Consider the following 27,950-nt stretch of genomic DNA (forward strand, 5'->3'; position numbering starts at 1 on the left):
GAACCCTGAGATCCCTGAGAGCCCTGAGTTAACTAAGAGACCCTGAGATTCCCTGTTTCCCTTTTCTTCGCTTCATCGGCAAAGAAACGAACTGTTTTCCATTTTCTCATTTTCTGATTTTCTTGGACTTTTGAATCATCTACATCTGAGCATAGCCAGAATGGAGTATGAACTTTGTTTACGAACTGTAAATATCGTCTTGGATTGGATGGACAGTGTGAACAGCCAATGAAATTGTTTAGAAGGGGTGGACTGTTACCGGTTGAGGCTGTGCCTTTAAGAAAGGGAGTATGGTGGACGGAAGTTGGTGAATGAAAAGAACAATCTAAACTAATTTCATTGGTAGAGTGTGAGGAAGCACCTTCTGAACTGGGAGTGCAGCAAGGTATCCTGGGCATTCCGGCACTTTATCTGCAGTCTTTCTTCCGCTTCTCCTTCGGGCAGCAGCTTGCAGCTCCTGGGCTTTCGGCCAAGGCTTTGGCCTTGAAACCGATAAGCTACAAAGGCCTGTATTAACTCCTTTCCAATTAACACAAAACTGCTTTTAACTTTTTTTTTTCTCTTTCTCTCTCTTTCTAACCCGCTCTGGGCAAAGGGGAGAGAGGGGAGAGTGGAGGTGGGGAACCCCCGTCAGCAGAGGGGGGAACTCTCATTTCTGTGCTACTTTGTTGTATATCTTTGTATATATTGTAAATATTGTAAATTTGTATATATTCCCCTGCATATCCTACATTGCTTTGTAAATATACAGCTCCACTGCTTTGCTAATTCAGCTGTGAGTTTTTCTTTCCCTTTCCCTTCAATTTTCTTTCCCTTTACTTTACAGGGGGGAGGGAGTAGGCTTCTTGGCCTTACCCTTCCAACTCTATGACAAAACTACATTTTTACCAATCCACCAATGAAATTAATTTAGAATATCTGGTTGTTTTCGTTAACATTCCAAAACATTCAGCCATAGTGTCCCAGCACTGTCTTTTTCTTAAAGGCACAGCCTCAAACGGTCACATGGAGTCGCCAGTTGATTAGATAGTGTTGGATGATAGGTTGGACTCGATGATCTCAAAGGTCTCTTCCAACCTGGTTAAATCTATTCTATTCCATTCTACAGGAAGTCTGGAGAAGGACTGTTTAGAAGGGCTTGGAGTGATAGGACAAGGGGCAGTGCTCTGAAGCTGGATCAGGGTAGATGTAGGTTGGACATCAGGAGGAAGCTCTTCACAATGAAAGTGGTGAAATACTGGAGCAGGTTGCCCCGAGATGTGGTTGAGGCCCTGTCCCTGGAGACATTCAAGATCAGCCTTGATGTGTCCCTGGGCAGCCTGACGTAGATCAAGGTGTCCCTGCTGACTGCAGTGGGGTTGGACAAGATGTGCTTTGAGGGTCCCTTCCAGCCCAATGCAATGTGAATCTTGCTTATGAATGAGGCAGATGTGGATAGAGGTTGCTGCATGCCTGTGCCTACCCAGGACTGGGGAGGAGTATGAGGATGGAGGTGTGCTTGGAGATGAGTTTGCTTTTCATCCTGCCCCACCTCTAAACAACCTGTTTCACAACCCTGAAAACACAAGGTTTTCTCTGCCTGGTGCAGCAGTTGTTTCTTGGGTCTGTTAGAGCTTCCCCTGCTAGTGTCTTTATTTTTTGTTCCAACAAGTGTTGGGGGGGGGGAGGAAATAATCATGTGTTTTGGTTTTATTAGGTGTTGCCTTATTGCCATTTGTTGATGAGCGACGCCTTAGAGCTGCCCTGGAAGAAGTCTACCATGACCTCACTCCTGAAGAAAGTAAGAATTATGATTGGTTTACCCTAAATGGCCCCAGTATAATAGACATTTGATTGTTCAAGTTATGGCAGGCTGTAGCCTCTTCTTCATGGATGGTGCTGGTGATTGGAATGATCCTTGATGGGTTTGGTTTTGTAGCTCTTTCATTTATTTTCCTTTTACTCAAGTAGACCTACAGAAGACTTAAGCTGAAAATTATATGGCAGCTTAATGGTATGAAAAGTTTCTACCAGTATATGCTGTAAAAGTAATTATTAATGAATATGTTGCCATCAGAAGGAGAAACTCTTTCCAAGCTAGAGCTGATGTTAAGGCTTGACAGGTGTATTGGCTGTTCTGACCAGCAGCTGGCTGTGTGCAGTTAGGATATGTGAAGCTTATTGTTTGACTTACCTGGGGAAAAGTATGTGTTTCTTTCCCCACTGTACAAAAATCATAGCTGGTTCTTGCAGGGAGACTGCTGAGGAGGTGTATTGGGTTTTAGGGGAGCTTTATTTTGTTGGCTTTTGGTTTTGTTTGTTTGTTGGTTGGGTTTTTTTACCCAGCCTGTCTGTACCTTCACCATTACTCTGTTCTAAATTCAACATTTCTCCTATTAAACACAAGATCCTCCTTGTTTCACTGCCTGCCAACTACCCTTGTGACCAGTGACAGCCTGTTCTGGGCAGAGGCCCTTTCTTCGCAGCCACTCTTCAAGCTTTCTCTTAAGTCACAGTGGAGCTTTTCTTTTGTGGAGGTGCCAACAAGGCAGCGTGCTGGTCTGCTCTGTGTTTCTTCCTTCCCTCTTTGCTTTGAACTCTCATCCTGTTTTCTTCATCTTTTCTAGGCAGAAGGAACAGCCTTGGTGGTGATGTTCTCTTTGTTGGTAAACACCATCCTCTTTGTGACTTTATTGTGGAACAGTACAAGACCAAAAATACAGAGGTAGGTTGGACTTTGTTCTTAGGGGATTGTGTAAACCCTGAGAATGGAGGTCCAAGAGAGTGCTTCAGCTGGAAAACTACTTTTTTCCACAGCCAGTGGATATGCCCCCAGAGCTGTGCCACGGAATCCAGGGAAAGCTTACACTCAATGACAATGCTGTTCTTCCAGATCAGTGAGTATGGGTTATTTGATGCTGAAGGACTTTTCCTTCTGAGATGTCTGTATTTGAATAAAAGTATCTTTGTGCCTTCAACAAGAGACCTAAAACTGTTAATGCAACACATTTGGTTCTGAGACTAAACATAACTTTCCATAAGGTTTAACAGGAGGTACCCTGATGTAGTTGGAGCTGTCCTGCTGACTGCAGGAGGGTTGGACAAGATGACTCTTGATTATCCCTTCCAACCCAATGCAATCTGAGAGGTATCTATTATCACCAGCATATGTACAAAAAAAGCAAGATATTTCAGAACTACGCTTTTAAAGCAGCATCAGCAACTTTTCAAGCAACTTTTCAAGGTTGTAGACAGGCGGATGATGATCTCTTCTCCCAGGCACCCAGTACCAGAACAAGAGGACACAGTCTCAGGCTGCGCCAGGGGAGGTTCAGGTTGGATGTTAGGAAGAAGTTCTATACAGAAAGAGTGATTGCGCTATGGAATGGGTTGCCCGGGGAGGTGGAGTCGCCGTCATTGAAGGTGTTCAGAAGGAGACTTGATGCGGTGCTTGGTGCCATGGGTTAGCTGTTTGGGTGGGTTGGATTGGTTGATGGGTTGGACACGATGATCTTGAAGGTCTCTTCCAACCTGGTTTGGTTTATTCTAATAAAGGTTTATTCTAAAGCACTCTAATGTGTGTGTTTAATTGCTGATGAATTTTTGTTTGTCATTGCATCTATGGAAGCTGACTTTTTATATATTAATGATGCTTGAACTTTAATAGGCATATATTTAATATATATTATAGTATAACTTTAATATTATATTACATCAATGTTGTTGCTGTGTTTTAACATCAATGTTGTTGTTACAACTTCAGTATTATTGTAACATTATATTCTAACTTGAATATAATAGAAGTGACCTTGTTCAGTAAGGGCCATGTTGGTTTGGCCTCTTTGCTGTTGCATGGATGTTAATTTAGTGCAGTCTGCAGCTGCCAACAATGCCTGGTGTTTAAAAGAACAAACCACCAAGCATTTTTTCATGATAATACAAAAAGCACAGAATCCCAGCGTGCTGGATGTTGGAAGGGACCTCCAGACATCATTGAGTCCAACCCCCCTGCTAAAAGCAGACAAATCTTCATTTCATTAAAGAAAACCCCAGAAAGAGCTGTATTTTACTGTTTTGCACTTAGGCACTGAATTCAGAACTGTTACCAGCCAGGCACAGAAAAAATGCTAATATTTTTTGTTTTCTAGATAATGTCTTTAGTTTGAGACATTATCAGTGTGATCTTCCCATTGTGCTGCATGCATTCATTTATCTACCTTTGCTTGGAGGCATAAGCAGGTGTTCAGTAACTCATTTGCATTAAATGCACAAACACTCTGGTCTTGTTGGACAGATAATGTGTCTTAGGTCACACTCACTAATGTACACTTCTTTATTCTTGTCATGGCTTGTGAACAATATAACTAAATCAGAGTTGTTGTTGGAATAGCACTGCAGGGGGGAAAAAAACTTGGGCATTTTCTTCCTTAGGGCTTGAGAAATGGGGTTGGTTGGTTTGTTTATTCTTTTTTTTTTTTAGTTAAAGAAGTAGCTTGCTAGGGATTCTGTGAAGGTGAGCAGGATTTGTATTGCTGCTTCAAAAGAAGTCTGCCTTGGCTGAAACAATTTGGATCAAACCCAGTGCCAGCATGTTGTACAGCTTGTGACCTCTGTGTGTAACATGAGTCTGTGACAGCTTAGCCTGGAGAAGAGGAGGCTCAGGGGAGACCTTATTGTTTTCTACAACTACCTGAAGGGAGGTTGTAGACAGGTGGGGGCTGGCCTCTTCTCCTAGGCAACCAGCACCAGAACAAGAGGACACAGTCTCAAGCTGTGCCAGGGGAGGTTTAGGCTGGATGTTAGGAAGAAATTTTTCCTAGAGAGATTGCCCATTGGAATGTGCTGTCCAGGGAGGTGGTGGAGTCACCATCACTGGAAGTGTTTAGGAGGAGAGTTGATGGGGTGCTTGGTGCCATGGTTTAGTTGATTAGATGGTGTTGGATGATGGGTTGGACTCGATGATCTTGAAGGTCTCTTCCAACATGGTCTATCTTATCCTCTGTGAACAAGCTGAGCAAAGAAATCTTTCTGATTAATAAGAGTAATTTTTGTCAAGTATGTTGTTGGTCTGCTGGAATGGAAGAGGTTAAGTTTTCTGGAGGGAAACAACAAAGGGTTAAAATCACAGGATCACAGGATGTTAGGGGTTGGAAGGGACCAAGATGTAATTGCCTGTCAGCCTATTAAATCTCTGTTAGAAAGGAGACTCTAAGTACTCCATAAAACAGCTGCTAAATTTGTTTTATTTTTTTTGCTTCAAAGACTTTTTCTTCTTAGCAAAGGAATGTTGTGTCCTCACAGTATCTGAATATGTGTTAGGGTCTGGTTTTCTCCTGTCCTCTTAAAAACATGCACACCCGGGCACTATATGGAGGTTGCCAAGGTGCACAGCACTCAAGTTTGTGAAGAGGCTGCTGGGCAGTGGGAAGCGTGTGAACCCACTGTTCAGCACCAGAGAATCCATAGATTAGCCACAAAAGTAATGCCTTTAAGAAATAAGGATTCAGTAATTCCAGTGCTTACAGGAGTATTTGGTTTGGGGGAAAGGCAGGTTAATTTTTTAATCTCTTTTCTGGCTTGCAGGCCTATTTGAACAGAGAAACAAGAGTGGTAGCAACAGAGAGAGTAGAGGAAATGGTGAGAAGTATGATGGTTTGACAGAGGTTTTTCTCTTTCACCAGGCCAGTGGTGTCTCCTGTTCCAATGCTGCGTGATCTGACACAAAATTCTGCAGTCAGGTAGGTAAACTATGGGGTTTAATGCAATGCCACACACAATTCAGCAATGAAAACTCAGTCTGATGTTTTGCATTGTTGACTGTGCAGCAGAATCCATCTCTTAATCAAACTGAAGATTTTATTTGAGGGTTTTCTGTTAAGAGCTGAATCCCAGATATGATGCTGTGGGCTCAGGTAAGGGTGGTTAAGCAAAGAATGCTTAGCAGTGTGCCCTGCAAGGTTGTCCAAAATGGTCATTTCTCTCTTTGGGGACATCTGGGTCTTTGGCAAACAAAGGGTCACACCTACAGAGCTTGAAAAGTCTGTATCAAGACTTTTAAACAAACCCAAATGTTCATAAAAGCAAGCCTCCCAGACAGAACTGGGCATTGATTTTGAAAGCCCTCCAGCTGTGGATTTTTTTTCCTCTTGGGTTTTTATCCATTTTCATTCCTAGCAATTCCCACAGCATGCCTGAGAATGTAAGTTTTCTGTCTTTAAGAAGTAAAGGAGTAATTTGGCTTGAGTGTGGTGTTTGGGAGAATGATAAGGAACTTCATAATGAATAAAAAAACAATGCAGAGTCTTCAAGAGTAACTTTTGTGGTCACAGAAGATTTTAATTGCTCATTTAATTTGTGCTGTGTGTTTTAGGTCATTCTCTGTATGTAATGCTGGTTTCCTTCACTTCTTGAGCCACATAAGACACTTGAGATGCTGAAAATCACTTGTGATCTGTCTACATAGATTTTTCTTTTTTTCCCTCCAAGGAGGTGTAGCTTGGCTCAGCTAGAATAACTATCTAGGGGCAGTAAAAAGTGCCAAGTTGTAACTTGTCAGGATGTTGTGGAAAGGATGTTCTGAAATGGGGATTTAGTTACTCTGACTGATGAGTTAAAGGTAGTTTGTGGCTTTCCATCTGCCACTGTCAGGGAGGTTGAATTGTTTTAACACTTCTGTCCCTTCCTCCATGGCAAGAATTTTTCTTCCTGTCTTTTGAGATAGTATGAGCAGTCATGATTCTGCTCTTCAGTTCTTGTGACTCTGACTGGGTTTTCCAAGGGACCATTATTCTCTTTCCTTTGAGCCTCATTCATTGTCTGTGCTGAACAACAGATGTATTTCAGCTGGAAGAGTGAGATGATTCTGTTCAGCTATTCACTGTTGCTTTTCCTGGCATTATGAGGATAGGCTGATGGAGCTGGGGCTTTTCAGCCTGGAGAAGACTCTTGGGGGAACCTTACATCTACTTTCCATTATCTGAAGAGAGCCTACAGGAAGGCTGGAAAAAGGACTTTTCATAAGGGTGTTTAGCAATAGGACAAGGGGGAATGGTTTGAAGGTGAGGGAGAGTAGGTTTAGACTGGATCTTAGGAAGAAGCTCTTCAATACAAGGGAGGTGAGACTGAAATAGGTGACCCAGAGATGCTGTGGGTGCCTCCTCTCTGGGGGTGTTGATGGCAGGTTGGATGAGGTTTTGAGCAACCAAGACTAGTTGAGAGGTGTCCTTGCCCATGGCAGGGAGGTTGGAGTATAAGGTCTCTAAGGTCCCTTCCAACCTAAGCCATTCTATGGTAACAAGTGGTTTGGCAGTGAGAGAACCACAAGTGGATTAGTGCTATGTACTTCAAACATGTCCTTAGTGGGACCTACCTGAGACCTGGATGCTTAAACCAGGAGCTTGGAATTACTGGGAGTGTGGATGAATTTTCCTAGAGCAAACCCAAACTGCTGTATAATGCACCAGCAGAAATTAAGCTTTCAGCCACTTTAAGCTTTATTGTTCTTCAGTTTGTCTGAAACTGAGATTCTTCCTGTCTGTGCTATGGCAACCTGTGAACTTAATCAAGTATAATTAGTGCTCTGACGGGAAGATTTGTACTCAAGAGTCTGCAGAAGATACTTTCATTAGCATGCATAGTTTTCTAGACAGGAAACTTACTTTTGGACTGGGGAGCAACAAGGTCACCCTGTGCAAAATGGAGACATCCAAGTCCGATATATATAGTTGCTATATCCACATGCAAGAAATGCACTTTGCAGTTCCTTGGGGGTTCTTAAAACGACCACTCTCTGGGCTCGGCCATCCAGCCAGTTCCTAACCCATCGCAGTGTGCTCCCGTCCAAGCCATGGGCTGACAGCTTGGCCAGCAGTTTGCTATGGGGGACGGTGTCAAAGGCCTTGCTGAGGTCCAGGTAGACTATATCCACAGGCCTCCCCACATCCACCAGGCGGGTCACCTGATCATAGAAGGAGATCAGGTTGGTCAGGCAGGACCTGCCCTTCCTAAATCCATGCTGGCTAGGCCTGATCCCTTGGCCATCCTGTAAGTGCTGTAAGTGCTGTAGGTGCTGTAGATGCTGCGAGAGCCTACCAGGGGCAAGGCTATGCTTGAACTCCTCTTCACCAACAGGGAAGGACTGGTGGGTGATGTGCTGGTTGGAGGGTGTTTGGGGTCCAGTGACCACGAGATAATTGAATTCTCGGTTTTTGGTCAAGCCTAGAGGGGCAGCAAGAAGACCTCCACTCTGGACTTCCGGAGGGCAGACTTTGGGTTACTCAAGGAACTAATTCAGAGGGTTCCTTGGGATAAAGCCCTTAAAAACAAAGGGGTCCAGGAGAGCTGGACCTACTTCAATGAAGAATTGTTGAAGGCTCTGCGACAGGCTGTGCCAATGTGCCGGAAGATGAGCCGCCGGGGCAGACAGCCAGCCTGGATGCTTCATGAACTTTTAATGGAACCGAGGGAAAAAAAGAGGGTGTACCACCTTTGGAAGAGAGGGGAGGCAACCCATGGAATGTTTAAGGATGTTGCTAGGTGTTGTAGGAAGAGAATTAGGGAGGCAAAAGCACACTTGGAGCTTAAACTGGCCTCTACTGTGAAGGACAACAAAAAGTCCTTCTATAAATACATTAATAGCAAGAGGAAGGGAAAGGACAACCTCCACTCCTTAGTGGACACGGAGGGGAACATTGTAACAAAGGATGAGGAAAAGGCAGAGATACTTAACACCTTCTTTGCCTCAATTTTTACTAGAAGGACAGAACGTCTTCCAGACAGCTGGCCTGCAGAGCTGGCAGAAGGAGCCAGGGAGCTGCACAGTTTCCCTATGTTCCATGAGGAGGTGTTTGGAACTCTCCTTAGCAGCTTGGATCCCCACAAGTCCATGGGACCAGATGGGATCCATCCTAGGGTGCTGAGAGAGCTGGCAGAGGAGCTGGCCAAGCCACTCTCCATAATTTTCCAGCAGTCCTGGCTCACTGGCGAGGTCCCAGAGGACTGGAAGCTGGCCAACGTGGTGCTCATCCATAAGAAGGGCCGGATGGATGGGCCAGGGAATTATAGGCCAGTCAGCCTGACCTCAGTGCCAGGCAAGATCATGGAACAGGTCATCCTGAGTGCAATAACACAGCATTTACAGGATGGCCGAGGGATCAGGCCTAGCCAGCATGGATTTAGGAAGGGCAGGTCCTGCCTGACCAACCTGATCTCCTTCTACGATCAGGTGACCCGCCTGGTGGATGTGGGGAGGCCTGTTGATGTAGTCTACCTGGACCTCAGCAAGGCCTTTGACACCGTCCCCCATAGCAAACTCCTGGCCAAGCTGTCAGGCCATGGCTTGGACTGGAGCACACTACGATGGGTTAGGAACTGGCTGGATGGCCAAGCCCAGAGAGTGGTGCTGAATGGTGCCACATCCAGCTGGCGGCCAGTCACTAGTGGTGTGCCCCAAGGATCAGTGCTGGGCCCTGTGCTCTTTAACATCTTTATTGATGATCTGGATGAGGGCATTGAGTCCATCATCAGTAAATTTGCTGACAACACCAAGCTGGGTGCAAGAGTTGATCTGCTGGAGGGTAGAGAGGCTCTGCAGAGGGACCTTGACAGGCTGGACAGATGGGCAGAATCCAACGGCATGAGATGGAACACATCCAAGTGCCGGGTTCTGCACATTGGCCACAACAACCCCATGCAGTGCTACAGGCTGGGGTCAGAGTGGCTGGAGAGCAGCCAGGCAGAGAGGGACCTGGGGGTACTGGTCGATGGCAGGCTGAACATGAGCCTGCAGTGTGCCCAGGCAGCCAAGAGGGCCAATGGCATCCTGGCCTGCATCAGGAACAGTGTGGCCAGCAGGAGCAGGGAGGTCCTTCTGCCCCTGTATACTGCACTGGTTAGGCCACACCTCGAGTACTGTGTCCAGTTCTGGGCCCCTCAGTTTAGGAAGGATGTTGACTTGCTGGAACGAGTCCAGAGAATGGCAACAAAGTTGGTGAGGGGTTTGGAACACAAGCCCTATGAGGAAAGACTGAGGGAGCTGGGGTTGCTCAGCCTGGAGAAGAGGAGACTCAGGGGTGACCTTATCACTCTCTACAACTACCTGAAGGGAGGTTGTAGACAGGTGGATGATGGTCTCTTCTCCCAGGCACCCAGTACCAGAACAAGAGGACACAGTCTCAGGCTGCGCCAGGGGAGGTTCAGGTTGGATGTTAGGAAGAAGTTCTATACAGAAAGAGTGATTGTGCTATGGAATGGGCTGCCCGGGGAGTTGGTGGAGTCGCTGTCTTTGAAGGTGTTCAGGAGGAGACTTGATGGGGTGCTTGGTGCCATGGGTTAGCTGTTTGGGTGGGTTGGATTGGTTGATGGGTTGGACGCGATGATCTTGAAGGTCTCTTCCAACCTGTTTTGGTTTATTCTAATAAAGGTTTATTCTAATAAAGAGATCATAGGAATAATTAAAAGTTCATCACAAGAGAGAAAATAGAAGGATTTTGTGAGGAAGATCTCTATTATTAGGCGATATCAAAGGACTAGGCTTATTCATATGAGCCATCCTCTTAACAGCATTAACTTATATCATTGCACTCAGGATGACCTGTTCCATAATCTTGCCTGGCACTGAGGTCAGGCTGACAGGCCTATAATTCCCTGGCTCATCCAACCCACCCTTCTTGTGGATGGGCACAATGTTGGCCAGCTTCCAGTCCTCTGGGACCTCTCCACTGAGCCAGGACTGCTGAAAAATGATGAATACCGGCTTGGCCAGCTCTCTCAGCACCCTAGGATGGATCCCATCCGGTCCCATGGGCTTGTGGAGATCCAAGCTGCTAAGGAGAGTTCCAAACACCTCCTCATGGAACATAGGGAAGCTGTGCAGCTCCCTGGCTCCTTCTGCCAGCTCTGCAGGCCAGCTGTCAGGAAGACGTTCTGTCCTTCTAGTAAAAATTGAGGCAAAGAAGGTGTTAAGTATCTCTGCCTTTTCCTCATCCCTTGATAAAACATTTCCCTTCATGTCAGCCAAGGAGTGGAGGTTGTCCTTTCCCTTCCTCTTGCTATTAATATATTTATAGAAGGACTTTTTGTTGTCCTTCTCAGTAGAGGCCAGTTTAAGCTCCAAGTGTGCTTTTGCCTCCCTAATTCTCTTCCTACAACACCTAGCAACATCCTTAAACATTCCATGGGTTGCCTCCCCTCGCTTCCAAAGGTGGTACACCCTCTTTTTTTCCCTCGGTTCCATTAAAAGTTCATGAAGCATCCAGGCTGGCTGTCTGCCCCGGCGGCTCATCTTCCGGCACATTGGCACAGCCTGTCGCAGAGCCTTCAACAATTCTTCCTTGAAGTAGGTCCAGCTCTCCTGGACCCCTTTGTTTTTGAGGGCTTTATCCCAAGGAACCCTCTGAATTAGTTCCTTGAGTAACCTGAATTCTGCCCTCCGGAAGTCCAGAGTGGAGGTCTTCTTGCTACCCCTCTTAGGTTGACCAAAAACTGAGAATTCAATTATCTCGTGGTCACTGGACCCCAAACACCCTCCAACCACCACATCGCCCACCAGTCCTTCCCTGTTGGTGAAGAGGAGGTCAAGCATAGCCTTGCCCCTGGTAGGACAGGCTCTGCTCACTTGCTCCCTGGGATAGGACAAGGAGCAATGGATGTAAGCTGCAGCACGGGAGGTTCCACCTCTAGACAAGGGGGGCCTTCTTTATTGTAAGGGTCACAAAGCACTGGAACAGGTTCCCCAGAGAGGTTGTGGAGTCTCCTTCTCTGGAGACTTTCAAGGCCTGTCTGGATGCATTCCTCTGTGACCTGAGCTAGATTGTATGGTCCTGCTCTGGCAGGGGCGTTGGATTCGATGATCTCTTTGGGTCTCTTCCAACCTCTGACATCCTGTGAGCCTGTAAGACTGATGACATTGGCACTGCCTGCCTTGCAGAGATAGCTGTGCTCCTTGATTGCTATTTTAAATCAATAAATACTAAAACCAAAGGGGATGGGAATTCAGGGATTCAGTGCTGGTATTCCATGTTGGAACCTCTGACGTGATTTTTAAGTTCAGTGTTGATGAAGATTCTATATCAGGGATATTTTGCTGCCATGCCTTGCATCCTTCTTGACTTGAAGTTTGGTTTTAACTAACTTCCCATTGGGTTTTTTTAGCTTCCTTTGGAGATAAAAATCAGCTCTAGAGTGGGTCCTGAGGCCTGCTGGGAGGTGTACACAAAACAAACAAACAAATGAACAAAAAAAGGGGAGAGGGTTTGGACTAGATGACCTTCAGAGGTCCCTTCCAACCCAAACAATTCTATGATTATTATGAAGACAGTCATGTCTTTTCCGCTTTAAAAAAGAGGCTTTAAAGCCCTTGTTTGGAGCAGACATGTTACACCATACACTCCATCCACTGACTTTTTCAGGGCATTGTCACAATCAGTCTTTATTAGTTCTCCCGAAGTCCAAAATAATTCCCTGAGGTGCTACAGTGTAAAATGCTGCTGAGTACAGGTTGGGAGAATGAGCTGGGGTTATATGTTGTAGATAGAGTGAAATTGATTCCCTTCCTGGGGAGGTCAAGGAGACAGACTTTTAACAAAGCCAGGAAATAGAATATTTTAAAGGAAATAGTCTTAACTAGCAAATAAAAGTGAACTCTGAGCACCTGAACACAAGTGTCTCTTTAGGATGCAAAAATACTTTCTCCTTCATTTTCTGACTCTGGATTTTCTGGAAGAAGGAAAAGCAGCACCTTTCCCTCCATTTTTGTGCTGGAAAATATAATTGTCTCAGTACTGCACTTACCAACCACCTTCTGTTCTTTTATGTCTCAGTTTAAAAACAAACAAACAAGTGTGGCTGGGTTAATGATGTCTCATTAAATCACTGCCCAGGGTGAGAGGCACCACAAGCATCAAAGTCTTAACCTGAATGTAGTTCTGCAGAGGAAAACCAGCCAGGGCTGTAAGCCAGTTCTTGTGCTGCAGTGGCGAGGGCTGGGTGTCACCGGCTGAGGCTGTCCCCTTAAGAAAGGGAATATGGTGGACGGAAGTTGGTAAACAGAAAGAATTATCTAAATTAATTTCATTGGTAAAGTGGGAGGAAGCACCTTCTGAACTGGGAGTGAACTGGGCATTCCAGCACTTCTCTGTCAGTCTTGCTTCCGCCTCTCCACAGTGCAGCAGCTCTGTCTGTGCTGGGCTTTCTGCCAAGGCTTCGGCCTTGAGAACTGATAAGGCCTGTATTAACTCCTTTCCAATTAACACAAACTGCTTCTAACTTTTTTTTTCCTCTCTTTTCTTTCTCTTTCTATCCCACTCTGGGGAAAGGGGGAAAGAGGGGAGAGCGGAGGTGGGGAACCCCTCGGCAAGGGGGGTTACTCTCATTTCTGTGTTACTTTATTGTATATCTTTGTATATATTGTAGATATTGCAAATTTGTAAATATTCCCCTGCATTCCCTACATTGCTTTGTAAATATAAAGCTCCACTGCTTTGCTAATTCAGCTTGTGAGGTTTTTTTCCCTTTCCCTTCAATTTTTCTTTCCCTGTACCTTACAAGGGGGAAGGGAGGAGGCTTCTTGGCCTTACCCTTCCAACCCACCACATTTTTTTTTTATTGGTGTGCCCAATGTGCGGCAGATAATTAGTTCAATTTATTACTTGATTGATTTAGTGTTTTCTAGCTGAATTAGCAAACATGAAGGTATTGTGGTTTGTGGAGCGATTATTCTTTTCAATTTTTGGGGCTCTGGTTTACAGATATTGTTTGGGTTTGATTTTGGATTACCTGAGTAAATATTTGGTGCGGACAATTTATATGTGGGTTATGTATAGAGTTAAATTATGGTATGGCAAATGCGTGAATTTCTTATGGCCAGTGAGATACAGGAATGTTACCTCCACCACTCTCCCAATTGTGATAAAGGGTTTTAAGATTCCACCTGAGGAGAGAGTAACTTTAGGTGATGCCTGGGATCCAAAAGTGATTTATTTGATGTGTATAAATCTGTTGCTGGTGATGGTGATCGCATATTTACTGTTCTCTCTGCGGCGAGAGAGAAAGATATCCAGAGCTTGTTTTGTTATTAAAACTAGATCAAAAAGAAAACGCCGTGGCTCTTGGTCAGTCCCAGAGACATCTAGTGACGAAGAGTGTGCAGAATCCGTGTCAGTTAAAAAGAAGGCTAAAAAGTTAATTGGTAAAGCAGCTCTAAATGACTCTGCTGATTCTGGCAAGCTGCCAAGGGCGTCGGCTGGTATCAACATGGCGCCTGCTCCTTCTCCTCCTTCTTCTTCTCCGTCGGCCATTAACGGAGCAATGCCACTTCCGCCCACTCCCTCGGTGGGACCTAAAGTCACTGCCCCAGCAGCTGATTTATCTCAGGACCTGTCAGCTTCTATTAAGGTGGCTGTAAATTCAAATACAGCTCCAGTTAAGGTGGCTCCTTTAAAGACTAGAAGTGGAAAGGCCAAAGATGGAGAAGAAGAGCTGGAGACTGATCCTGGTGAGGGGCCCTCTACTCTAAAAGATCCTGCTGAGGAGGAAGAGAAGGTTTGTTTTAAAGATCTAGCTAACCTACTGAGATCAAAGCAGGATACAGATGAAGTTAGGAAAGCAGCTGGCAAAGGTGATTCTCAGCTTAAAGAGACCCTTAGGAGAATGACAGCAGGATTATATGGACAAAGAATTCAGGGAGACGAGGAACAAGATGATATTTCAGAATGCTGGTCACCACGGGAGGAATTGCGAAATGTCCGTAAAGATTTCACCAGGGCAGATAAGGAGCCAGTTCTAGCTTGGCTTAGTAGGTGTTATGATACAGGTGCTCTGGCTCTAACAGTTGGAGACAAGTCAGCAGCTCAGTTAGGAACTCTCTCAAGGGATAATGGAATAGATAGACATCTAGGCAGAGCTCTCGGTAAGGTTAATCTGTGGATACGCCTTTTAATGGCGGTTGCCCTGAGATACCCTTCCCGAGATGATCTTCCATGGAATCCTAAACCCTGGACTACCATAAATGAGGAAATTAAGCGCTTGAGAGAATTTGCTGTTAGAGAGCTACTCTATGGTGAACATGAAACTCTGAATCCTGATGACATTCCTGTGGGTATTGGTCTTGCTAAAAAGATCATCAAACTTGCTCCTTCTAATTATGCAAACATTCTGGCAAGCAGGATTGTGTCAAGAAGTTATGGTGGAGCTTCTCCCACAGTTGGCCAATTCAGTGATCAAATGAGACAATTGGAGGATAGCATGACACGTGGTTCTTTGGTTTCGGCCATTAAAACTATGTCTGGTGATATACAGAATTGCATAAGAGAGTTAAAAGATGAATTTAGAAATTCCATATCCCAATTGGCACAAAGGGATAGTTTCAATTCTCCCTCCAGGTGGATACAAGTTTCATCTGTGAGGACTACACGTCCTCCAAGGAGGTCATTCCAAAACAGGACATTCCAAAATAGGTCATTCCAAAACAGACCACCAAGGCAATCACGTAGAACTATTTGGATAACTCTGAGTGATCAGTTTGCTGAGAACATGAACCGCTGGGATGGCCAACCAACTTCTAATCTTTTCAGGAGACTGAGGGAATTGCAAAGTGGCACAACCCGAGGTAGCAATACCAGAAGGGTAGCTGTTACTTCCACAGTTCCCCAGAACGACTCTTATGGCTCCAACAGTGGCTCCAGTTATAACATGCAAAGTTATAACCCTGCAAACTATGTGCAATGCACATGTACGCATGTTCCCCATAACTAGGGGTGCCCTGCTTCCCGCCAGGGGGAGGAGAGGGATAACAGAGATAATAGAATCTATTGGGATGTGTACATCCAGTGGCCTGGCACTTCACAATTTCGGAAGTACTGGGCCTTGGTTGACACAGGAGCTCAGTGCACCATAATACCGTCAAATTATCAGGGATCAGAGTCTATAACTATTCTTGGAGTCACTGGTGGATCTCAAGAGTTAAGTAAGGTAGAGGTTAATATAAGTTTAACTGGTAAACAATGGAGGAAGCATACAGTTGTGACCAGACCTGACGCACCTTGTATTTTGGGAATTGATTTTCTGAGAGGAGGGCGTTTCAAAGACCCTAGAGGTTACAAATGAGCTTTTGGAGTAGCTTCTATAGACATTGATGGACAAAAATTGAAACTATCTGCTAGACCTGAACTTTCTGATGAATCTGCAGTTGTGGGACAACATAAGATACAGGACATTAAATTGCCGGTTGCTTCTCAGACTGTGCATCACAGACAATACAGAACCAACCGTGACTCTTTGTTGCCCATTCAGAATCTGATTCGTCAGTTGGAGAGTCAGAAAGTCGTCAGCAAAACTCATTCACCTTTCAACAGTCCAGTGTGGCCTGTGCGGAAGCAGAATGGAGACTGGCGTCTGACATTAGACTACCGAGCCCTAAATGAAGTAACACCACCTATGAGTGCAGCAGTACCAGACATGATGGAGCTACAGTATGAGCTGGAATCCAAAGAGGCCAAATGGTATGCTACCATAGACATTGCTAATGCATTTTTCTCTATTCCCATAGCAGCGGAATGCAGGCCTCAGTTTGCTTTCACCTGGAGAGGAATCCAGTACACTTTCAACAGACTGCCAATGGGCTGGATCCACAGCTCAAGCATCTGTCATGCAGTGATCCACGATGCTCTGGAGAAAGGCGGTGCTCCAGAACACATCCAGTTCATTGATGATATCATCGACTGGGGTAAAACTGCTGAGGAAGTCTGCGAGAAAGGTAACAAATCATTGACATTCTTCTGAATGCAGGTTTTGCCATCAAACGAGACAAAGTGAAAGGACCTACCACAGAGATTCAGTTTCTGGGAGTGCGGTGGCAGGATGGACGCCGACACATTCTAGTGGATGTGGTAAATAGAGTCTCTACCATGGCAAGTCCCACAAACAAGCAAGAGACGCTACGTTTCTTAGGGATAGTGGGATTTTGGAGACTGCACATTCCTGGATACAGTCAGATTGTGAAACCTCTGTATGATGTGACTCGAAAGAGAAACCATTTCCACTGGGGACCTGAACAACAAGCAGCCTTTGACCAGATAAAACAAGAGGTAATTCAAGCAATGGGTCTGGGACCTGTCCGAGATGGTCCAGACATTAAGAACATCTTGTACACGGCTGCAAGTGACAATGGTCCAACCTGGTGCTTGTGGCAGAAAGCTCCAGGTGAGACACGTGGACGACCTCTTGGTTTCTGGAGTCGAGGTTACAGAGGTTCAGAGGCTAATTATACTCCAACAGAGAAAGAAATTTTAGCTGCCTATGAAGGAGTGAAAGCATCTTCTGAAGTGATTGGAACTGAATCACAACTTCTCTTAGCTCCCAGATTACCAGTTTTGAATTGGATGTTCAAAGGCAAAGGCTCCACACCACATCATGCCACAGACTCAACATGGTCTAAGTGGATGGCTCTGATAACACAGAGAGCTCGAATGGGAAATCTTGAAAGACCTGGTCTAGTGGAGGTGATCTCAAGTTGGCCTGAAGGTATCAACTGTGCTAAACCTCCAGAGGAGAAAGTAACTCGTGCTGAGGAAGCTCCTCCTTACAATGACCTTTCTGATGATGAAAAGAAATATGCTTTGTTCACAGACGGTTCCTGTCGTCTTGTTGGAAACAAGCGAAGGTGGAAGTCTGCAGTGTGGAGTCCAACACGCCGAGTTGCAGAAGCGAAAGATGGAGAAGGAGAGTCCAGTCAGTTCGCAGAGGTAAAAGCTGTCCAGCTAGCTCTCGACGTAGCTGAACGTGAGAGATGGCCAAAGCTTTATCTCTACACCGACTCATGGATGGTAGCCAATGCTCTATGGGGTTGGCTAAAGAACTGGAAGAAGAGTGGTTGGCAGAGGAAAGGTAAACCCATTTGGGCAGCCAACCTATGGCAGGACATTGCTGATCGAATTGAGAGAATTCCAGTGAAAGTGAGACACATCGATGCTCACATTCCTAAGAGCAAAGCTACTGAGGAACAGCAACACAACCATCAGGCAGATCTAGCTGCAAGAGTTTCTCAAGTAGACATGGACTCTAATCTTGATCTCGTCTGGAAACACCGAGGTGAGATATTCTTAGCTCGGTGGGCTCATGATTCGTCAGGACATCAAGGCAGAGATGCAACATACCAATGGGCTCGTGACAGATCCATAGACATTTCCATGGCTGCTATCACACAAGTCATCCATGACTGTGACATTTGTGCTGCTATTAAGCAGGCAAAACGACTTAAGCCCTTGTGGTATGGTGACAGATGGTCCAAGTACAAGTATGGTGAAGCTTGGCAGATTGACTACATCACTCTACCACGTTCTCGTTCTGGTAAGCAGTACGTGCTTACTATGGTAGAGGCAAACACTGGATGGTTGGAAACTTATCCAGTTCCACATGCAACTGCACGCAACACCATTCTCGGTCTGGAGAGACAAGTCCTGTGGAGACACGGAACTCCAGAGAGGATTGAGTCAGACAACGGAACTCATTTCAAGAACAACCTTGTAAAGAGCTGGGCAAAAGAGCACGGTATTGAGTGGATATTCCACATTCCCTACTATGCATCAGCTTCAGGGAAGATTGAACGCTACAACGGTTTGTTGAAGAGCACTCTCAAAGCCATGGGAGGTGGATCTTTGAAAAACTGGGAAAAGCATTTAGCACAAGCAACCTGGCTGGTAAATAGTAGAGGTTCAGTGAACCGAGCTGGACCTGCACATTCAGATTTGCTACGGAAAGTAGAAGGTGATAGAGTTCCTGTTGTTAGAGAAAAGAATCTGTTAGGTAAAACTGTTTGGGTATTTTCTCCATCAGGAGAGGCTAAACCTGTCCGAGGGGTGGTTTCAGCTGAAGGTCCGGGTCACACTTATTGGGTAATGCAAGAGAATGGTGAAATTCAGTGTATTCCACAAAGAAATTTAACTTTAGCTGAAAGAGGTTAATTTCAAACTGTTGTACAGCTACATCGTGTCCAAAAGAAGAAATCAACGAGGAAATCTACGGTACACGAACCCTGAGAGCCCTGAGTTAACTAAGAGACCCTGAGATTCCCTGTTTCCCTTTTCTTTGCTTCGTCGGTGAAGAAACGAACTGTTTTCCATTTTTCTCATTTTCTGATTTTCTTGGACTTTTGAATCATCTACATCTGAGCATAGCCGGAATGGACTATGAACTTTACTCACGAACTGTAAATATCGTTTTGGATTGGATGGACAGTATGAATGGCCAATGATATTGTTTAGAAGGGGTGGACTGTCACCGGCTGAGGCTGTCCCCTTAAGAAAGGGAATATGGTGGACGGAAGTTGGTAAACAGAAAGAATTATCTAAACTAATTTCATTGGTAGATTGGGAGGAAGCACCTTCTGAACTGGGAGTGAACTGGGCATTCCAGCACTTCTCTGTCAGTCTTGCTGCTGCCTCTCCACAGTGCAGCAGCTCTGTCTGTGCTGGGCTTTCTGCCAAAGCTTCGGCCTTTAGAACTGATAAGGCCTGTATTAACTCCTTTCCAATTAACACAAACTGCTTCTAACTTTTTTTCCTCTCTTTTCTTTCTCTTTCTATCCCACTCTGGGGAAAGGGGGAAAGAGGGGAGAGCGGAGGTGGGGAACCCCTCGGCAAGGGGGGTTACTCTCATTTCTGTGTTACTTTATTGTATATCTTTGTATATATTGTAGATATTGTAAATTTGTAAATATTCCCCTGCATTCCCTACATTGCTTTGTAAATATAAAGCTCCACTGCTTTGCTAATTCAGCTTGTGGGTTTTTTTTTTCCCTTTCCCTTCAATTTTTCTTTCCCTTTACCTTACAAGGGGGAAGGGAGGAGGCTTCTTGGCCTTACCCTTCCAATCCACCACACTGGGGCATTCCATGGGGTGGGTCGCAGCTGTGCTGTGAGTTGGAGTTCATAAAAACCACCCTGTTCTTTTTCTTTTCCATTTCTTACACATCACAGGCATACAATGCCAAGGGATAGAGGGATGCCCGGAATGTATGCCAATGCAGTACTCCTTGGAAGCTACGGGACCCCTTATGCCAGACCATGGATGGGTGGGCAGCAGCAGATTCCAAAACTGTTGTCAAGTAAGTGATTTTGCTTCCTACATGTCTCAGTTTGAAAAAAGATCTGAGTTTCCTCTTTGTTGCACTACCACAGATTAAAAGTGGATGCAGGCATCCCTTTCATTAGCTTTGTGTTGCCCTTCTCTGTTAGACTTCCATGAGGAAATGATTGTGGTGAAATGTACCAAAATGTATATCAGTATTGATATCAGTCCAGGCTGGCGTGCAAACCAAACAGAACCCAGCGTGTAGCTGAAGAGAGGAGGCAGCTTGAGGAGCGCAGCTCAGCCTTCTTACACATAGGGGGGAAAAAAAAAAAAAAAAAAAAAAGAGCCGGGTGGAGAGGGTGGTTACTGCAAGATGGTCACTACTAGAGCCAAGGCTAACAGAAGGAGAGTGGGCACCCAAACAGAGGCCACACACAACCATGCAGATGTTCAGGTAGGTGGCTGCAGTGAGTGCTGGAACCTGGCACAGACTGAAGGAGTTGAGGCTGTTCAGTCTGGAGAAGAGAAGGCTCCGAGGTGACCTACTTGTGGCCTTCCAGGCTGGTTGAGGCTCTGGCCAGCCTGATCTAGTGTGGAGTGTCCCTGCCCATGGCAGGGGGGTTGGAACTAGATGATCCTTGTGGTCCCTTCCAACCCTGAATGAAACTATGAAACTATGAATTTAATATCCTCAGGGCAATCAGGAGGAAGTATTCCAAGCTTACGACCCTAGACTTTAGGCGTGCAGATTTTGGTCGCTTCAGGGATCTGCTAGCCAAAGTGTCGTGGGACAAAGCCCTGGAGGGAAGAGGGACCCAGGACAGCTGGTCAGTATTCAAGGACCACCTCCTCTGTGTCCAGGAGCTCTGTATACCAACAAAGAGAAAAGCAGGTAAGAATGCTAGGAGGCCTGCCTGGATGAGCAAGGAGTTACTGGACACACTATTACTTAAAAGGAAACTCTACAGGAAGTGGAGAGAAGGACAGGTAGAACAGGGGGTATATAAGGAAGCTGCCCGAGCAGCAAGAGTCCTGGTTAGGAAAGCCAAAGCAGAGTTTGAATTGAATCTAGCCAGGGAGATTAAAGGGAACACTAAGAACTTCTACAGGTATATTAATGGGAAGAAGAAGACTAGGGAAGGTGTGGGCCTCCTCAGAAAGGAAAATGGTGACATGGTCACAAGTGATGAGGAAAAGGCTGAGGTACTTAATAACTTCTTTACCTCAGTCTTCACTGCAAGGGCCTCTAGCCACACTCCTGATGTTATGGAAGACAATGCGAGTGACAGGGAGGAAGAACTGCCCATTGTAAGTGAAGATCAGGTTCGTGATCACCTGAAGAACCTGAAAGTGTTCAAGTCTATGGGACCTGACAGGATACACCCACGGGTACTGAGAGAACTGGCAGATGAGGTTGCTAAACCCCTCTCTATTATATTTCAAAAGTCATGGCAGTCTGGGGAAGTCCCCACAGACTGGAAAAGGGGAAACATTGCCCCCATCTTCAAAAAGGGCAAGAAGGAGGAACCAGGGAACTACAGGCCAGTCAGTCTCACCTCTGTGCCTGGAAAGATCATGGAGCAGATCCTCCTGGAAGCACTACTCGCTCAAAAGAATAGTGAAGAGGTGATTGGGAGCAGTCAGCATGGCTTTGCCAAGGGCAAATCCTGCCTGACCAACCTGGTGGCCTTCTATGAGCAGGTGACAAAATTAATAGATGAGGGGCGAGCAACTGATGTCGTTTACCTGGACCTGAGCAAAGCCTTTGACACTGTCCCGCACCACATCCTGGTCTCCAAACTGGTGACACATGGGTTTGATGGGTGGACCACTAGATGGATAAGGAACTGGCTTGATGGCCGCACCCAAAGAGTGGCTGTCAATGGCTCAATGTCCCAGTGGAGGCCAGTGACAAGCGGAGTCCCTCAGGGATCAGTCCTGGGACCTGTCTTATTCAACATCTTTGTGGGTGACATGGACAGTGGCATTGAGTGCACCCTCAGCAAATTTATGCTGATGACACCAAGCTGTGTGGTGCAGCAGACACGCTGGAGGGAAGGGAGGCCATCCAGAGGGACCTTGACAGGCTGGAGAGGTGGGCACAAGCCAACCTCATGAAGTTCAATAAGAGCAAGTGCAGGGTCCTGCATCTGGGTCGAGGCAATCCCAGGCACAAATCCAGGCTGGGCAGTGACTGGCTGGAAAGCAGCCCTGAGGAGAGAGACTTGGGGGTGCTGGTGGACAAGAAGCTCAACATGAGCTCTCAATGCGCACTTGCAGCCTGCAAAGCCAATCAGATCCTGGGCTGCATCCGGAGAAGTGTGGCTAGCAGGTCGAGGGAGGTGATCCTCCCCCTCTACTCAGCCCTGGTGAGACCCCACCTGGAGTACTGTGTCCAGTTCTGGAGCCCCTATTACAAGAGGGATGTGGAGGTGCTGGAACGTGTCCAGGGAAGGGCCACGAGGATGAGCAGAGGGCTGGAGCACCTCTCCTATGAGGACAGACTGAAGGAGTTGGGGCTGTTCAGTCTGCAGAAGAGAAGGCTCCGAGGTGACCTAATTGTGGCCTTCCAGTATCTGAGGGGGGCCTACAGGAAGGCTGGGGAAGGACTTCTCAGGATCTCAGGTAGTGATAGGACTAGGGGGAATGGAATGAAGCTGGAGGTGGGGAGATTCAGGCTGGATGTGAGGAGGAAGTTCTTCACCATGAGAGTGGTGAAACCCTGGAATGGGTTGTCCAGGGAGGTGGTCGAGGCCCCGTCCCTGGAGGTGTTTAAGAGCAGGCTGGATGAGGCTCTGTCCAGCCTGATCTAGTATGGGGTGTCCCTGCCCATGGCAGGGGGGTTGGAACTGGATGATCCTTGTGGTCCCTTCCAACCCTGAATGATACTATGATACTATGATGAAATTGTGAGCAGCCCAGCAGAAACTGACTCAGGAGTCCTGGTGGATGAAAATCTGGGCACAGGCGGTGACGTCCATTTGCAACCCAGAAGGCCAATGGCACTGACAGAGGTGATTCTGCTGCTCTCCTGTGCTCTGAAGAGACCTCAGCTGGAGTACTGTGTCCAGCTCTGGGACCTTCTCAACACAAGAGGGTCCAGAGGAGGGCCACAAAGATGATCAGAGGGGCTGGGGCAACTCTCCTACAAAGACAGGCTAAATGAAGTGGGGCTGTTCAGCCTGGAGAAGAGAACACTCCAGGGAGACCTTGGAGTGACATTTCAATATCTGAAGGGAACCTACAAGAAGGCTGGGGAAAGACTGTTGAGAAGGGCTTGTAGCAGTAGGACGAGGGGCAATAGTTTGAAACTAGAGCAGGGGACATTTAGGTTGGACATCAGGAGAAAGTTCTTGACAATGAGAGTGATTGAAATACTGGAACAGGTTGCCCAGTTGAGGCCCCATTCCTGGAGACATTAAAGATGAGCCTTGATGTATACTTGGGCAGCCTGATGGAATTGGACACCTGCTGCTTGCAGGGGGAGTTGGACAAGATGACCTTTGAGAGCCTCTTCCAACTCGATGCAGCCTGTGGATTTGTATTTATGTGCTTGTAAGTGGGATCTCAATTTGGATACTGCCCCCTGGATTCAAATACAGTTTGTCTGAGGGTTCATAGTGTCTGTTTCCCAGGATGTATTCAGTATGTGGCTGAATCTCAACATCACCAGCATCAGCAGACTTAGAGATTTAGTGCTTTGTGTATGGGGGATGCTAGCCACAGGAGATAATTAATCATAGAATTGTTAGGGTTGGAAGGGACCTCAAAGATCATCCAGTTCCAACCCCCTTCCATGGCCAGGGACACCTCACACTAGATAAGTGTGGTGGTTTGGAGAGAAGGCCTAGCCTCCTCTCCCCGACAAAGAGGAAAACTAACCACAGCTAACCCAGCTGGAGAAGCAAGGAAAATGCTGTATTTTACAAGAAATGTGGAAAATGCAAGATATGTACACAATTTAGAGTATTTACAATATATACACAGAAATATACAGCAAAGTAAAAAAAACAAAAAATACAGGAACGAAATTGCCTCCTCTGGAGGAGGGTTCCCTCCCTGTACCCCCTTCTCTCCCCTTTTTCCCCAAAGAGGGTTAGAAAGAGAAAAAAAGGCAGGAAATTAATAAAGCAGAATATTAGTAGGCCTCATGCTTATCTGTTCAAGGTTGCTCTGGCAGGGAGCCCAGAAGCAGGCAAGCTGGAAAGGAGAAGGAAAGGAGCGAACTGAGGAAAGTTCCAACTGAACCCAAAACTTAAAGTTGCATTCTACCAATGAAATTTGTTTAGAATATCTGATTGTTTTCATTAATATTCCAAAACATTCAGCCAGAGTGTCCCAGCACTGTCCCTTTCTTAAAGGCACAGCCTCAAACGGTCACAATCAGGTTGCCTAGAGCCACATCCAGCCTGGCCTTAAAAACCTCCAGGGATGAGGCTTCCACCTCATGGTGGCACCATTCACCACCACACTCTGGGCTCGGCCATCCAGCCAGTGCCTAACCCATCGCAGTGTGCTCCCATCCAAGCCATGGGCTGACAGCTTGGCCAGGAGTTTGCTATGGGGGACAGTGTCAAAGGCCTTGCTGAGGTCCAGGTAGACTACATCAACAGGACTCCCCACATCCACCAGGCGGGTCACCTGATCATAGAAGGTGATCAGGTTGGTCAGGCAGGACCTGCCCTTCCTAAATCCATGCTGGCTAGGCCTGATCCCTTGGCCATCCTGTAAGTGCTGTGTTATTGCACTCAGGATGACCTGTTCCATGGTCTTGCCTGGCACTGAGGTCAGGCTGACAGGCCTGTAATTCCCTGGCTCATCCAACCAGCCCTTCTTGTGGATGGGCACCACGTTGGCCAGCTTCCAGTCCTCTGGTACCTCGCCAGTGAGCCAGGACTGCTGGAAAATGATGGAGAGTGGCTTGGCCAGCTCATCTGCCAGCTCTCTCAGCACCCTAGGATGGATCCCATCTGGTCCCATGGACTTGTGGGGATCCAAGCTGCTAAGGAGAGTTCCAAACACCTCCTCATGGAACATAGGGAAACTGTGCAGCTCCCTGGCTCCTTTTGCCAGCTCTGCAGGCCAGCTGTCAGGAAGACGTTCTGCCCTTCTAGTAAAAATTGAGGCAAAGAAGGTGTTAAGTATCTCTGCCTTTTCCTCATCCTTTGTTACAATGTTCCCCTCCGTGTCCACCAAGGAGTGGAGGTTGTCCTTTCCCTTCCTCTTGCTATTAATGTATTTATAGAAGGACTTTTTGTTGTCCTTCACAGTAGAGGCCAGTTTAAGCTCCAAGTGTGCTTTTGCCTCCCTAATTCTCTTCCTACAAGACCTAACAACATCCTTAAACATTCTGTGGGTTGGCTTCCCTCTCTTCCAAAGGTGATACACCCTCTTTTTTTCCCTCAGTTCCATTACAAGTTCATGAACCATCCAGGCTGGCCGTCTGCCCCGGCGGCTCATCTTCCGGCACATTGGCACAGCCTGTCCCTGAGCCTTCAACAATTCTTCATTGAAGTAGGTCCAGCTCTCCTGGACCCCTTTGTTTTTAAGGGCTTTATCCCAAGGAACCCTCTGAATTAGTTCCTTGAGTAACCTGAAGTCTGCCCTCTGGAAGTCCAGAGCGGAGGTCTTCTTGCCGCCTCTCTTGGATTGACCAAAAACCGAGAATTCAATTATCTCGTGGTCACTGGACCCCAAACACCCTCCAACCACCACATCGCCCACCAGTCCTTCCCTGTTGGTGAAGAGGTGGTCAAGCATAGCCTTGCCCCTGGTAGGCTCTCGCAGCACCTGGGATAAGAAGCTGTCCTCCATGAATTCTAAGAACCTTCTAGACTGTCTCCTCTCTGCCGTGTTGAGTTCCCAGCAGATGTCAGGCAGGTTGAAGTCGCCCATGAGAACAAGGTCCAGAGATCTTGAGACAGCCCTCAGCTGCCTACAGAATGCTTCGTCAACATCTTCCTCCTGGTTGGGTGGTCTATAACAGACTCCAACCAGGGTGTCTGCCCTGCTGGTCTTCCCTCTAATTCTTATCCACAAGCATTCAACCCGATCGTCCCTAATCTCCATCTCAATGGCATCTAGTGCCTTTCTGATGTAAAGGGCCACCCCTCCACCCCTTCTTCCTTGCCTGTCTCTCCTGAAGAGCTTGTAACCGTCAATTGCAGCGCTTCAGTCATGTGAGTCGTCCCACCACCATTTGGCCTCTTTGGATTCCAGCTCATACTGTAGCTCCATCATGTCTGGTACTGCTGCACTCATAGGTGGTGTTACTTCATTCAGGGCTCGGTAGTCGACGGTCAGACGCCAGTCTCCATTCTGCTTTCGCACAGGCCACACTGGACTGTTGAAAGGTGAATGAGTTTTGCTGACAACTTTCTGACTCTCCAAGTGATGAATCAGATTCTGAATGGGCAACAAAGCGTCACGGTTGGTTCTGTATTGTCTGTGATGCACAGTCTGAGAAGCAACCGGCAATTTAATGTCCTGTATCACAGTATAAATAAGGTTGAGAGGGACCTTGAGGATCATCGAGTCCAACCTGTCACCACAGACCTCATGACTAGACCGTGGCACCAAGTGCCACGTCCAGTCTCCTCTTGAATGCCTCCAGGGACAGTGACTCCACCACCTCCCCGGGCAGACCATTCCAATGACGAACCTCCCCTGGCGCAGCTTGAGACTGTGTCCCCTCGTTGTGGTGCTGGTTGCCTGGGAGAAGAGAGCAACCCCTTCCTGGCTACAACCACCTTTCAGGTAGTTGTAGAGGGCAATGAGGTCACCCCTGAGCCTCCTCTTCTCCAGGCTAAACAATCCCAGCTCCCTCAGCCTCTCCTCATAGGGCTTGTGTTCAAGGCTTCTCCCCAGCCTTGCTGCCCTTCTCTGGACATGTTCAAGTGTTTCGATGTCCTTCTTAAACTGAGGGGCCCAGAACTGGACACAGTACTCAAGGTGTGGCCTAACCAATGCAGAGTACAGGGGCACAATGAATTCCCTGCTCCTGCTGGCCACACTATTCCGAATACAGGCCAGTATGACATTGGCCCTCTTGGCCACCTGGGCACACTGCTGGCTCATGTTCAGGTGGCTGTCAATCACTGCCCCCAGGTCCCTCTCTGTTTGGGAGCTGCTCTCCAGCCACTCTGACCCCAGCCTGTAGCTCTGCATGGGATTGTCCTTTATCTTGTGTTGTCCCACAACTACAGATTCATCAGAAAGCTCAGGTCTAACAGATAGCCTCAGCTTTTGTCCATCAATTTCTACAGAAGCTACTCCAAAAGCCCATTTGTAACCTCTAGGGTCTTTGAAACACCCTTCTCTCAGAAAATCAATTCCCAAAATACAAGGTGCGTCAGGTCCACTCACAACTGTATGCTTCCTCCATTGTTTACCAGTTAAACTTATATTAACCTGTGGTGGGTGGAAGGGTAAGGCCAAGAAGCCTCCTCCCTTCCCCCTTGTAAAGTAAAAGGGAAAAAAAAAATTGAAGGGAAAGGAAAAAAAACTCGCAAGCTGAATTAGCAAAGCAGTGGAGCTATATTTACAAAGCGATGTAGGGTTTGCAGGGGATTATTTACAAATTTACAATATCTACAATATATACAAAGATATACAACAGAGTAACACAGAAATGAGAGTAATCCCTCTCGGCAGAGAGGGGTCCCCCACCTCCGCTCTCCCCTCTCTCCCCCCCTTTCCCCAGAATGGGATAGAAAGAGAAAGGAAAGAAAGGAAAAAAGTTAAAAGCAGTTTTGTGTTAATTGGAAAGGAGTTAATACCGGCTGTTATCTGGTTTTCAAGGCCGAGGCCTTGGCAGAAAGCCCAGCACAGGCAGAGATGCTGCACGAAGCAAAGACGGAAGCAAGACTGACTGAGAAGTGCTGGAAATGTCCAGTATAGTCCCAGCT

General features: G+C 46.7%; 1 protein-coding gene across 2 annotated transcripts in view; it reads left to right on the forward strand.

Moving 5' to 3' along the window:
* XRN2 (5'-3' exoribonuclease 2) overlaps window positions 1–27,950 on the forward strand; it is a 133,186-nt gene that overhangs the window by 70,026 nt on the left and 35,210 nt on the right. For both annotated transcript variants that reach the window (XM_068143239.1, XM_068143240.1), the window contains exons 21-25: window positions 1,697–1,780; window positions 2,607–2,704; window positions 2,797–2,876; window positions 5,661–5,717; window positions 19,950–20,077. In XM_068143239.1, coding sequence (XP_067999340.1) covers window positions 1,697–1,780; window positions 2,607–2,704; window positions 2,797–2,876; window positions 5,661–5,717; window positions 19,950–20,077 — 447 coding nt within the window. The remainder of the gene's footprint in view (window positions 1–1,696; window positions 1,781–2,606; window positions 2,705–2,796; window positions 2,877–5,660; window positions 5,718–19,949; window positions 20,078–27,950) is intronic.

Source organism: Melanerpes formicivorus, unplaced genomic scaffold (genome assembly GCF_026170545.1).
Source record: "Melanerpes formicivorus ecotype bairdi unplaced genomic scaffold, bMelFor1.0.p_v2 SCAF_9, whole genome shotgun sequence".
Lineage (NCBI taxonomy): Eukaryota > Metazoa > Chordata > Aves > Piciformes > Picidae > Melanerpes > Melanerpes formicivorus.